Source organism: Martes martes (genome assembly GCF_963455335.1).
Source record: "Martes martes genome assembly, chromosome: 14".
In the NCBI taxonomy this organism is placed as follows: domain Eukaryota; kingdom Metazoa; phylum Chordata; class Mammalia; order Carnivora; family Mustelidae; genus Martes; species Martes martes.
In genome coordinates, this window is record NC_137902.1 from 30,681,263 (window position 1) to 30,694,306 (window position 13,044).

Consider the following 13,044-nt stretch of genomic DNA (forward strand, 5'->3'; position numbering starts at 1 on the left):
CCCACAGTGCAGGAAAGAGCCTTGGGCGAGGGCAGCCTGAACTTAGGCACCCGGGCCTCTTTGTCAGCTGGCTGCTACAGGCTTAGTGACCCTGGGCTCTAGTCATATAGGGCGCAGGTTTTCTTTTTCTTCCGGGAAAGGAGTCTGGACCCTCCAAGGTGGCAAAGGACCTTGGCCCAGGGTTGCAGAGACTGAAGGACAGAGGCCAGGAGGGCAGGAGGGAACCCTATTGGGATGCCCAGCGGACCTCAGTGGTGAGTGCCAGGCATGGTCTGAGCCTGCCTCAGCCCAGCTCTGTCCCCTCCTGCCCCCCACCACCCCCCAGGGATGCCTGTGGATGTGAACTCCGCCGCCTTCCGCCTGTGGCAGATCCTCAATGGCACCAGCTTCCATGGCTGCATCCGAAACCTCTACATCAACAATGAGCTGCAGGACTTCACCAAGACACGGATGAAGCCAGGCGTGGTGCCGGGCTGTGAGCCCTGCCGGAAGCTCTACTGCCTCCATGGCATCTGCCAGCCCAATGCCACCCCAGGGCCCGTGTGCCATTGTGAGGCCGGCTGGGGGGGCCTACACTGTGACCAACCAGCGGACGGGCCCTGCCATGGCCACAAGTGAGCCCTCATCCACTGCCCCACCTGCAGATTCCCTTCTCCGCCAGCTCCTATCCCCAGGGAGAGGGCTGCTGCATGGACTATTCTTAAACCCCTCCAAATTGGAACACATGGCCCAACGATTTTGATTTTTTCTAGTTTTCAGTTTTTATTAATAGGAAGAGGGCCCTAGGGGGTGGCCAGGGGTGACAGAATCCCATTTTGTTCCCTTTTGCTCTTGGGCACAGTATAACATCCCCTGACACCATGGCTGGGATTGTGGGGTGCGCTAGGACTGGACTGGCTACAGCCTATTCTCATAGTACCTTTTCTCCGTCCCCTCTAGGTGTGTCCACGGGAAGTGTGTGCCCCTCGACGCTCTTTCCTACAACTGCCAGTGCCAGGATGGGTACTCGGGGGCTCTGTGCAACCAGGCCGGGGCACCTGTGGACCCCTGTGGGGGCCTGCGGTGCCTCCACGGCCACTGCCAGGCCTTGGCCACCAAGGGGGCACACTGCGTGTGTGACCCTGGTTTTTCGGGCGAGCAGTGTGAGCAAGGTCAGGGGCCCCCCTCCTGACATGCCTTCTCCACAACTTGCAATAGTGACTTGACTTTTCCTCCTCCAAACCTGGCATCCCCTTCTGTGTCCCCTCCCCTCTCCTGCACCCTGGACTGCTCTTGGGCTGTAGTACCTCTGGGCTTTGAGCCCCACCACCCAACACATGGCCCAGCTTGCCCAGAAGCCCCCTTACCAAGGGCATGTACCCCCTTACCCATGACCCCTGTAGCTGGGGGTCTCCCCTTACAGAAGAGACTGCCCAGGGTAACAGCTCCTGCCCAAACCTCCACATCTTGGCCCTGTTACCTTGGGCCCCTGGGAGCAGCAGAAGTCTGAGGGTTGGGAACTCTTTCCCAGGCCCTCCCTGGCCCCTGTGACCAAGATGCTTCTGCTGGACTAGAGACTGCTGAGGCTGGGCAGAGGGAAGTCCAAAACGCAAGCACCTTCAGGGTCCTGCAGGCCCCCCTGCTCCTGGCACAGTTTCCTTCTCTATTCTTGCTTTCCCAGCCGCAAGCCTCCTCTTGCACGGAGCCCACTTACCTGGCAGCCCACGCTGTCCTGGAGGGTGCTGGCAGCTAGAAAGTTCTTCCTTCCTACTCACTGGACTGTGGGCCCAGGAGAAGACCGTGCATGTGCATGTCTGGTGGGGACGGAGGTGGAGTCTGAGCGCTAGAGGACCTGGTCCTTGGAGGCTGCCTCTCCTCCTCCTCCTGCCCTCCCCCCGGGCCAGCCTTGGCCCACGGGTGGGCCCTGAGGCTCTCTCTTGGTGTCTGTCCTATCCAGAGTCCGAGTGCCGGGGGGACCCTGTCCGGGACTTTCACCAGGTCCAGAGAGGCTATGCCATCTGCCAGACCACGCGCCCGCTGTCGTGGGTGGAGTGCCGGGGCTCATGCCCAGGTCAGGGCTGCTGCCAGGGCCTGCGGCTGAAGCGGAGGAAGTTCACCTTTGAGTGCAGCGACGGGACCTCTTTTGCGGAGGAGGTGGAGAAGCCCACCAAGTGTGGCTGTGCTGTCTGCACGTAGTGCCTGGCTGGACAGGGAGGGGTGAGGCGGGCAAGGGGACACGGCAGCAGCGGAGCCCGGTGGCCTGGAGCCGGGTTGGGGGTGTGGGCCAGCGGAGTGGCTCCTGGGCCGACCTCCCAGAGCAACAGCACTGGGGGCGGGATGGGTGGGCGGGGCCCGGGCTGCAGGCTGCCCTCTCCAGAAGTGCCTTGCACAAATAGGCGCTTAATAAATATTTGTTGAATGAATGTGTGCTTGAGGTCAGGCCAAGAAGTGCAGAATGGTGACACCCCCTGCTTGCTTACTACTTGGGTCTGAAGAAGGGACTGGCCCCTTCCCAAACCAGCTTTTCCTTCTCACCTGTGGCCCATGCTGGCCTCAGAAGGCCCTTGCCCCCTGCGGATGACCTTGAAGCCTCCCCTGGGGTAGCCAGCCTGGCTCTCTGCTCCACTTGCTGCTGCAGCATCGGCTGCTAGCAGTAGGCCAGGCTGCAGAGGGGAAGGGCCCCTCCTGCTGGCCAGGAAGGGACTGACCCTTGCCTCCTGGGCCGAGGAGCCCTGCAGCCACTGCTCCATGGGGAAGGAAGCTGGGGTTGGAGGTGGGTCTTAGGACCAGACCTCTAAATCCTAATGTTAGGGGTTGACCACAGTAGCTTCAAGGAAGGTGGAGACAGTGTTCCCTGGGTCTCTTTGGGGTGGCGATCCCACCAGAGAGAATGGGGAGCGGAGAAGTGAAGGGGAGGTTAGTTCTTGGCTCCAGCTGAATAACCACTCCATCCAGACACTGACCACCGAAGGGGTATTGGTCCTGTGCTCTCCCAGCCCCTAGCCAGGGAGGGGTCTGCTCCCATGGACACAGGGCTCAGATCCCTCACAGTGCAGACCAGGAGGGAGCAGCAGTCCAGGCACCAGGAAACCTCTGCTGCCTCTGTGACTCTGGGCCTCTGTCTCCTCAGCCATCAGATGGTGAGGTGGTTTGACTGAACATAAGTAGGAGCAATGTAGACCCTCCCACTGTGGCTCCAGAAGGGAGGCTGGAGGAGACAGAAGATCCACTGTCATTTATCACATCAACAAGTATTTACCTGCCCAAGGGCTGCTGGTACGGGGCTGCTCTACTGGACAGATATGAACGAATGTAGTGCATCCCGGGAGTAAACAGGATGCCTGGGAAGAGAGGAGCCGAGGGCTCCAATCACCAACCATAGACGCTGGCCCAGGCTAGAGCTGCTCACCTAGGCATTTGCAAGGAAGGACTCTTTGAAGAGTCACTGAATGTGTGGCCACGTGACTACAAATGCTTCTTTTCCATGCAGAAAACACAAAAAGCTTATCTTTAAATAGCAAACTGGCTAGAAGATAGGTCACTCTCCTGCCCAGATGTCTCCCCAAGAGAGTGTGGCCCCAGGGGACCACAGTAGCCAAGGGGAATGAGCATGTCCCTTTCCTGGCCCCTTCCATCTACAACCAGAAGACAGGGTTGGGGGAGCAGGCTGTGGCGTGGCTGAGGTGGTCTTGTGCCCATATCCTTAGCCACCATGGGCGGGAGGGGGTGGGGAAGCAGGAGCTCTGGCTGCTGAACAGCAGAGGGCTGGAGCCCCTTACAACTGGGGAAACCTGGCATGTTCCACTACACTGGGACTCCGGCCAATGAGTTTGAGTCCCAGAAGTCCTGTAATGCAAACGGGATCTGTCCTGCCCAAGCGCAGAGATGTTCTCATGGCGGGCTGGCTTTTCACCAGGGACAGGGCTCTACTGTAGTTCTGAGCAAGGCTGCAGCGCCCCTCCCCTCCATGCACGGCAGTGGGGGCTTTGAGAGGCTTCTCCTAGGCCTGCATGTCATCCCTCTCTTACCTACAATTTCTGGGCTCCTGGGGGACTGCAGCGAGCAGCTCTAGCACAAGGCAGGTGCTGATCTACGGAGGAAAGTTCAAGTGTAGCTAGCTCACCCTTTGTGTGGAAGACAGGCATTCTGGGACCACCGGCCCCGAGACACTTACCTGCCTTTGGCCATCACTGTTCCCCATCGCCCTGGAGTAGATGAGGCTCCCTGGGCTTGAGGGGCACCGACTGGCAGCAGCCTCTTCACCTGCAGATAGGTGACAGCTGCCAGGAGTCCTGCACTCCCAAGTGCCAGGGGGTTGGGGGTCTGTTCACAGGGAGTGCCCTGTGAGCTGGCCATGGCCCTCCCCCACCCCTCCATGACACCCCACATCTCAGCCTGGCCCCACGCTCACCCTCTGTCAAGCTGGAAGGCTGGGCTCTGCCACAGGAGTGCAGGCAGCAGGGGGCCGAGCTCCATGGCCCGGATCCACATTCCCTCAGCTTACCCACCAACCTGCAATTTGCTAAGGAGCCGGGTCAGCACTCCGCTTGCCTGTTCACAGTGAGGCCCAGAAGGCTCTGGCCAGATCATCTCTGCTAAACCACCTCCATACCTGGTCACCCCTTCAGTAAAGACCTTCGTTCGCTTTGATGTCGCCACTGGTTCTCTCCATTAAACACGCGCTGAAGAGACACAAGCAGGACAAGTCCTGGGGTTGCTGCTGCCACTGCTGGCCACGGCAGCCCTGGCATCCTGTGGTGGTGTCAGGAAAAGGCCAGACTCGTCTCCTTTTTGCCTGCTATTAGCCTAACCACGAAAGTATCTCTTTATACAGAATACTTAACAGATTCTAATATATATATTTGTATTTCATTTTGTTACAGTATTTTTATATGTTAAAGTCAATATCTGGTGTCTCGTTTTGCTTTTCACATGCGGTGTGGTTGTGACATTTTGTTTAGGGGTTTCTGCAGTCTTGTCACTCTTTTAAAGAGACTGGTTTAGAACAGGCCCGTGAGGGAGCCACACCCACCCTTTCCCTAGAATGGTTCTAGAACGTGCTGGATATTGTCTGTTGTCTTCCATGTGAACACGACATTGATTCACTCAGGTTCTGCCTTGATCTCTTTTTCTGCACCAAGAATGAGCCCGGGGCTGCTGACATGGCTGCCTCCCAGGGCTTGAGGGTTTCTGAGCTGCCCACACACTGGCCATAATCCAGAGATGGCCCTCAGATGCAGCACATATAGGACATGTGCCCTTGGAACTCTCTGGTCTTCCTGAAGTGGCAAAGGAGATGGGTTCCTCCTGAAGGAGGAAGGGGTGTTCTGGGGGATGGCTGGGTCAGAGCTCCCTGGAGATGTCGGGACAGGCAGACCCCGGCATGGCACAGCACACACACAGACGTGGAGAGGCTGCTCAGCCTTGTTTCCCTTCAAGTGTTTCCCACACCCACATTTTGTGTTTGCCAACAGAGCCACATCCACATTTAACCTGGCTCTGAAGGTTTCAGTTCATTAGGGCAACAGATTAGAAAGCAATGTGGCTTCTGAAACTGTCCTATAAGGTTAACCTGTCACCATGAACCAGGGGTTCATAGGGATCAGTGGAGAAAGAAGGCAAACATACTTCTATGGTAGTTCCACTATGATTTCAGATTGCAAAACTGCTCTTGGGAGTTTTGTAGGATGCGTGATATGAGTGTCTAGGGGAGACCCAGCCCTGGTAGTCAGGCGGGGCAAGGCCCCTACCACCAAGGGAACCCAGCTGGCCCTCCTCTGTTGCCACAACTACAGACTGATTTCCCACTAGATCATAATGATGGTTGCCCAAGTCATACCTTAACAGCGCGTGGTCACCTTGAAAGTGGGCAGTGATGGTTAACAGCAGTGCCTGCAAAGCAATTAGCCATTTAGGAAGCAATGTAATGACCTGGGTATAGGAGAGAAAATGGGTTAAAATACGGTTGGTAAGCTCAAGTGTCTGGACAGTGGGTTACCTAAGTAAGTCAATCGGCTACATGCCTGTCTGGCCCATTGTTTGTATCACTTCTGATAAAGAGACCTATTTCCCTACTGTTAAAGAAAAAAGGGACTGTGGTGACCTTAAAGGCACACTTTCCCATCTACTGAGCTCCATCGGATTCTTACCATGCACTAACTTTACCGATCTTCACTATCATTTTCTAAAAGAGAAGCTAGAAAGCAAAATTTTATGTTAACACTCATAGTGTATAATTTTTTAAACACTAGGCTAAATAAAACACATCTGTGAGCCACCAGTTTACAACCTCTGAGTTAAAATGAAGTAAGGAGCAAATTTAACAGTTCAAAGGAAATCCCCAGCCAAGGAAATGGGCATAGCAGGGCTTGGTTGGGGAGTGGAAGCAATAGAAAGAATGAATGACCATGCTTCCAATTAGCATTGCCTAGTTTTCCTGAGATGGGTGCTAATGCATCCCTATTGTCCCAATAATGCCCTGCACTCTCAAGAGAGAATTCTCCAGATGGCCCCTCACCCCCAGCCAGTCCATCTGCACCTCTGAGATGCAGTCTAGTTATTCTACCGTAGGATCAATATGGGAGGAAAAGAAGTCTCTTTTAACAATGAAAAGTCCTAACATGGAACAAGATGTCTCTCCTAATCCAGACTGAGAGGTAGCCCGATTGTCAGCTGCAGGGTTATGTTTACTGGATATAGTTCTGCGTGCCAGTGGCCACCGTCTTCTAACTTATTAATGAAATCATGGCTGATTCCACAGGAATCACTGGCCCCCTGGATGCTTACACGGACCCCGCTCAAGCAGAACTGAAAGAATACAGTGGAACAGGTCACAAGGCTAGGAAATGCAAGAATTTCCTGCCAGCTTCCTGCCAGGCCCCAACATGGACTCTAGGGAATGGGTGCAGCCCTCCTTGGGGGCTGTACAGATCACCCCCAAATTTAACAGTGGCTTACCTGGTTCAGCTGCTCTCTGCCGCTAGGATGAAGCACGGGCGCCTTTCCGAGTCTGCGGTGGGAATTCCCAAGGATTCGTCCATGGTGTTCTCTTGCCCCTGAAGTTAGGCATACCTCACAAAACGGCCACAGATCTACCAAACAGTGCTCCTTTAAGTCCCGATACCGCGGCTGAGGCAAAAGTACAAAGAAGTACTGCTTTTTGTTCCTTCTGGCAACTTCTCAACCTCGCCAGAGGCTGCAAGTGGAATACCAGGCTTCCACGCATTCTGCTCCCTCTCCAGTAACTACACAAACACACTTTAATATCAAAGAAGTTTAATACGCTGCAATAAAATAAGCGCCTAGAAAAAGCTCATGGAATAGATGTCAATGTTAGAGAAATCCCTCCCACACATCCTCTAGTTCCACACCCCATCCCTCAAACCCAAACAAGAAAATCTGAAACAACAAAGGAAATACTTCCAAGCTTGGATTTCAGTGAGGGCCCCTTTACCAGTAACAAGAACACAGTTTCCTATATGGCCTAATAGGAAAGTAAAACACAGAAGCACAAAAAATCCACAGATTCCAATATTTAAGAGACATGGTACATATTCAAAGTTAAAATAACTCCAACTTTTATAGCTATACATATTGTTTTAAAGCAACTTAATATATTTTTAAATTTCATATATACACTCTCAAAGGTTCTTCAGGTGAGGTATGTAAACATTGTCTAATGAAAATTTTTCAATGTTTCAAACCAACAAATTCACAGCATACATTGAATTTTCATCCATTAAAGACACAGTATTTTCCTACACTCACTAACATCATGGAAATCCAGGCCCAAGAGATACACGCTGATCATCCAGATTACCATTTGCAGAATTTCTCAATTCACCGCTCTTGGAAAGACCACCTTCGCATAGGTTAGGAGCACACACTTGGTACCGGACAGGGGCTAGACCCTCCGGAGACTCTCTCCTTGGGCATCTGGATCACTGGCTAAGACTCACAAGACAGCAAAAAGGAGCACATCTGAACAACTACAAGATTGACCTCGGCAATGACAACACTGGGAGGAACCAGAAAGACCTTAAAGGAACGGTAGAGATTCATCTTAGAGCTCCCTGGATCCACAGCCGGATCAGCAGCCCCTGCCCTAATCTCATTCTGAAGGGTTGTGGCCTAAAAAGAATAAAAACCCAACACGGCACCTGAGCTTCAGTTAAATTGCATGGGCCTCCTATGCCCCCCTGGCCCCTGAAAGGCATTGACTCTAGCCTGAAGTAGGACCCTGGGCTGTGCTTTTCATACAGGTTGGGGTTGAATTTCTTAGTATCATAATGCATATGAGAAAATAATGCCATGAGTTCACAAAGACGACCAGTGCCTCCACACAGGCACTGGCCAGTGACCTTGGAGGAGCTCAATTTTGAAAACTACTTGTTCCCTGAGGGTAAACAGCAGGCTTCTATTGAGATTAAGTGAGGCTAATAAGGGGATTATTTATTACAAGGTAATAATACTTGGGGAGCCTCAGGCCATAGTTCTATTTTACTCCCACATAATCTACAATGCCCCCTCCCCGCCCTCCCACCACAAGTAGTCACCTTCCCAATGACACAATACAGGTCAGTTTCTTTCCTCTTGCTTGCTTTCAGGCTCAGCAATGGAAAGTTTTATCCTAACGCACCCACTTCAATCTAAAAAAACACTAGTGAAAAAGTCCAAACACCATCATAAATACAAAAGAGAAGACATATCCCAAAAGCCTAAAAAACTACATTATTCTATTCATGGTTATTTGGGTGTGGGGTATTTTTCATAAAGTTTAGGACGGTCACAGGAGAGGCTGCTAAACAGCTCAGAAAGCTGTGGAACTGGACACGCTGGAAGCCATGGAAGAGGGACTGCCTGCCTCGCTCAGCTCTAAAGGGTTTTTACCCCAGACATTTCAAACTCAGGCACAGAGGAGGACCCCAGGAAACGGGCTTAGTCTTCAAAGGCAGGGCAGATAGACTCAAAGGACTTTTAGCTGGCAATTTAAATTCCTAACATAAAGAATTCTTATGTTTACAGCCAAATGAGCTTTGCCTCAACTAGATTCTAGAAGCCCTACGAATTCAGGGAAATATGATCATTTTTCAATCTCCATGCCCAAATTTTGATGTGTCTGGTGCTGGCAGATTTCTCAACCATTGCTAGAGTTGTATGACATGAAGAAGCGTGCAGACAAACAGAAGCAACAATTCAAGTATAGCCACCTCTCCGGCAAAGGCAAGAGGTCTTAGCAAGAGCTGTTCTACCCCCACCCTATCCTCTGAGACAAGGGCCAACGCAGAGCCCAGAATAAATGTTATTTCCTAGGATCTTATTGCTTATGCGCAACACATCAGAAAGAACACCTGGAAATCTGCTCTGCAGATCTGGGAACTGACCAGTTTATCATATATATTATATGTACATATATGTATACATATATGTACATATATGTATATATAATATATATAACATATAACATAACCAGAAGAGAAGAGGGGGCAGTTAAAGCTTGAATTGATGTAGCATTACAGATAAATGCCCCAAACAGCTCTCAACCTGCTGGTTTCTGTTCTTTCTCCATGTGTGAACTGTGTTATGAAAGTAAGTCCACTGCTCAAAATATATCCTTCTACAATACTACAGTGCAGACCAACACCACTCAGAACGTGAATCTGTATACAGCACATGTAATAAATATTTTTTAAAAACTATTTACAACATTACTTCTTGTGAACATTAGATGAGAGCAAAATCTATTTCCTCCTGCTAAGGTTAAAAAAGTGTTGACTGTTTAGTTCAGTGCTAAATTCCCTGGCACCTAGTTACCCTTTCACATTTCATCTTAAAATCAGATTTGCTTACAAATAGTATAGAAAAAACATTCTCCAGCATCACTGTTCAAGTGTCCTCCTCATTTGTTAGAAAAAAGAGAGGCCATTAGAAAACATGCAAATTACAATTCAATGGGAGGACAAAACCCCCCCGTGTGTCCAGTCCCAAGCACTCTGCGGTCCCAGAGCCTCGGTTCTCAGTCCAGCCGCTGGGCGGAATGAGAATCATGACTCAGACAGAGGTGCCCAGGAATGGGGCACAGGGAAGAGGAACATGATCATAAAGCCATCAGTTCCTTTACATCTAGGGGTGCTGTGAATCGCAGACCAAGACTCCTGAGAAGTAAAAGCTGCACACATCTAGAACAGACGGTCTCATTCTGTAACCACGGGTTACGGGTGGGACTGGCCCACGTCTGCACAGATGCTTGCTGAGACAGGGAGGAGGATGAGGAGGAGGAGAGTTGAGGTGCCCGTGAGTGCTGCCAAGGTGCAGAAGGAAACACGCTTATCTCCCATGGTTAATGAATGTGAATAGGTATGTGTCTTTCACAAACATGAGAAAGACTAAAACCTATCTTAATGCTTTCTTTAGGCAGCCAGTGGTTTCTCCATATCCCACAGGTATGGGTTTGGATTTCCTTGGGGTTACAACTAAGGCTCATTTCCCTCTACAGGCTGTTGGACAGTCGGAAGATATTAACTGTGTATGCAAAACGTGGGCTGCTTGAGGCGAGCCCTGGTGCCATGCCTGGCACAGCCATACCGGTGGTGGGAGACCCACTTTGTTCTGGGATGGGATGACAGTGGGGGGAAGCACTCAGGTTCCCAATCCACATTGCATATGCCCAAACAGAGGGAAGGTTTGAAGGCTGCACCCTCTGCCTTCACGATGTTGTTTGGGGATTTAATGGATGAGCATGGTAATTGGGGAAGATGAGTGGCTAGAAAGAACACTTTTTTGGAAAGCCCTTTTGACAGTTAATTTTTTGTTGTTAAAATAAATATTTTCTATAGAAGCATTTGAACAGGAAAATATCACTATTTACACAGTGAAATAAATTCCACGGTGGTGTGTATAACTATGTATTATATAACGTATTTGAAACCATAGTCCATATCACAGTCTCCTAGAACACTGGTGAAACTAATAGTCTTAAGCTACAGAGGCTCTAAAACGAATCCCTATCTGTGGTATAAATATACAAATTTATGCGGATCTTGTCTGTAGAGCATCTTTCCCACACACGACCTCCCAAATACTACATGCAGCATCAGCAGCAAGAAGCATGAAGTGCAGATTGTAGAAAACAAGTGGGCTGAAAAAGCTGATAAACTGAAGAGCATCCGGACCCAAAGGCTAAATTCTAGAAGGAAAATAAAGAGTTATGGAGAGAAAGACGCTTCTAGTATGACACGTCTGTGGTCAATGACGTGTTCAGGAGATGGGAGACCGTCTCCTAGAAGACACCTCCTGGAAGTGGGCTGGGTGGCCTAAGCAGAAGAGGGAAGAGGTGAGGTGTCTAGGACGGCTCCCCCAAATGAGCCAAGCCAGGCCGGAGGGCTCTGAGCTGCTTCAGGCTACAGCTGCTGGTGTGCCAACCAGGGGCATCAACATGCTGGTGTTTCTAGGAGAGCTGAGAACGGCTAGGCTGGATTCGAGGTTCAAACAGGCCCAGGCTGGCCAGTTATATTTGCAAATAGTGACCAAAGCTTGGGGAGTGAGCTTGCAAATATACTGTACACGGAAAAGAAAAGAAGAGCGCTAGGGGCTGAAAGGAGCCCACCAGGGCTGGCCAGAAGAGGCACTATTTTGGCTTCAGGTTCATTACTAAATTTGTTTGCCACTGAGGAAGACTTAAAAGACGTTGTACTTCTAGTTTTAACTACTTATCCTACTAGATGAGATCATGATTCAACAAATATTCAATCAATGAAGGGGAATATTTTCTTTTTCTTTAGTGCACAAGCATTACTCAGAAGTAGCGTGCAACAATGGCCGTGTGCCGAGACAGCGTGGCAAGATGCCCTCCCGTCTGAAAGGACAGAAACGGTGCGAGGCTGGAATGCAGGAAAAACATTTGTGCCTAACTGCACAACTGGTCTCGAATGACACACTACACGGGCCAGGAAACCTTTTTTGTAAACAGCCAGGTGGTGGATATTTTATATTTTAGGCTGTGTCAGCTACACAGTAGGTCCCGGTTATTTATTTTCTTTTAATACAATCCTTTTTAAAAAAAAAGGTAAAATGCATTCCTCCAACCTCTGGTATATTATAAAACCTCAAGCACCTGTTTTTGCTGCTGTTGTTGGCTGTTTCATGGGCAACCTGTTCTTTCACGTACCTTCCCTACTGCTGAGTACCTTGTGTGACGTGGACTGGTCTCAGGCAGGGGAGAAAGCCTCTGTGCGTCACTGTGCTTGCCAGCTGGGCATAACCACACAGCTGCCCCACTGAACACCGAAGCCAAGGATGTCTCCTGAGCACCGAGCAGTACACCACCAGTGCTCTGGGAAAGGGAAGATCAGGCAGACGGGAGGTAATGGAAGGAACTGACCAGTGCTGGCTCAATTCCAAGAGCAAAAGCATGAGCAAGCATACCATCTGCAGAAGTGCCCCAGGTGGTCCTCTGGGTCCCCCGGCACAACATGGCAAAGCCTGAAGTCGGAAGCAGCATCAGAGAGCTCTGGGTTTCTGCCTGAGTATGACTTAATATCGTTAAAGGAGAGAGGTCAGACCTTCAAGTCTTCCAATCTGTCCACTATAGAACAAGCAGTTTGTTCTGACATTTCAAGGGATGAACTGTATTGAAGGTTGCCTCAAAAGGCTTTCCACAATTCTGCTTGTTTTAAATACAATAATCTTTTTATTTTCATTTCTTCCCTGAAAAACGATTTGGGAGCAAGCCGGGGGAAGAATGCTTACTGCTGGGGATGTGAGGACTGTCTTCCCAATGAGATAGACATAGACACGATTTCATACTTGTAGGAAAAAATTCCAGCATTTCAGTGGACATCAAGCCATAAGAAAACAAAAATTAATAGCTGAGAAGTCAAAATAATAATTAACTGTTTCAAAATAATTGAAATCATCACTGTTCTGGGGCCATTGACAGAAATTTTTTCACTAACATGACATTCAACTTCATTTGCAGAACAGTATAGAAGCTTATCCTTGACTTGTTGGGGAGAGGAAAGACCAACAGCTTGGAGGCTGACTGGATTTGATCCAAACACACAATGG

The 13,044-nt window shown here is 50.1% G+C and overlaps 1 protein-coding gene across 1 annotated transcript in view; it reads left to right on the forward strand.

The window, feature by feature from the left end:
* The window catches only part of SLIT1 (slit guidance ligand 1), a 163,302-nt gene extending 160,902 nt beyond the window's left edge, over nt 1-2,400 (forward strand). The window contains exons 35-37 of the mRNA XM_080822669.1: nt 326-614; nt 940-1,151; nt 1,937-2,400. Of these exons, the coding sequence (XP_080678795.1) occupies nt 326-614; nt 940-1,151; nt 1,937-2,175 (740 nt within the window). The 3' untranslated portion in view covers nt 2,176-2,400. The remainder of the gene's footprint in view (nt 1-325; nt 615-939; nt 1,152-1,936) is intronic.
* Nucleotides 2,401-13,044: the final 10,644 nt, after the last annotated feature.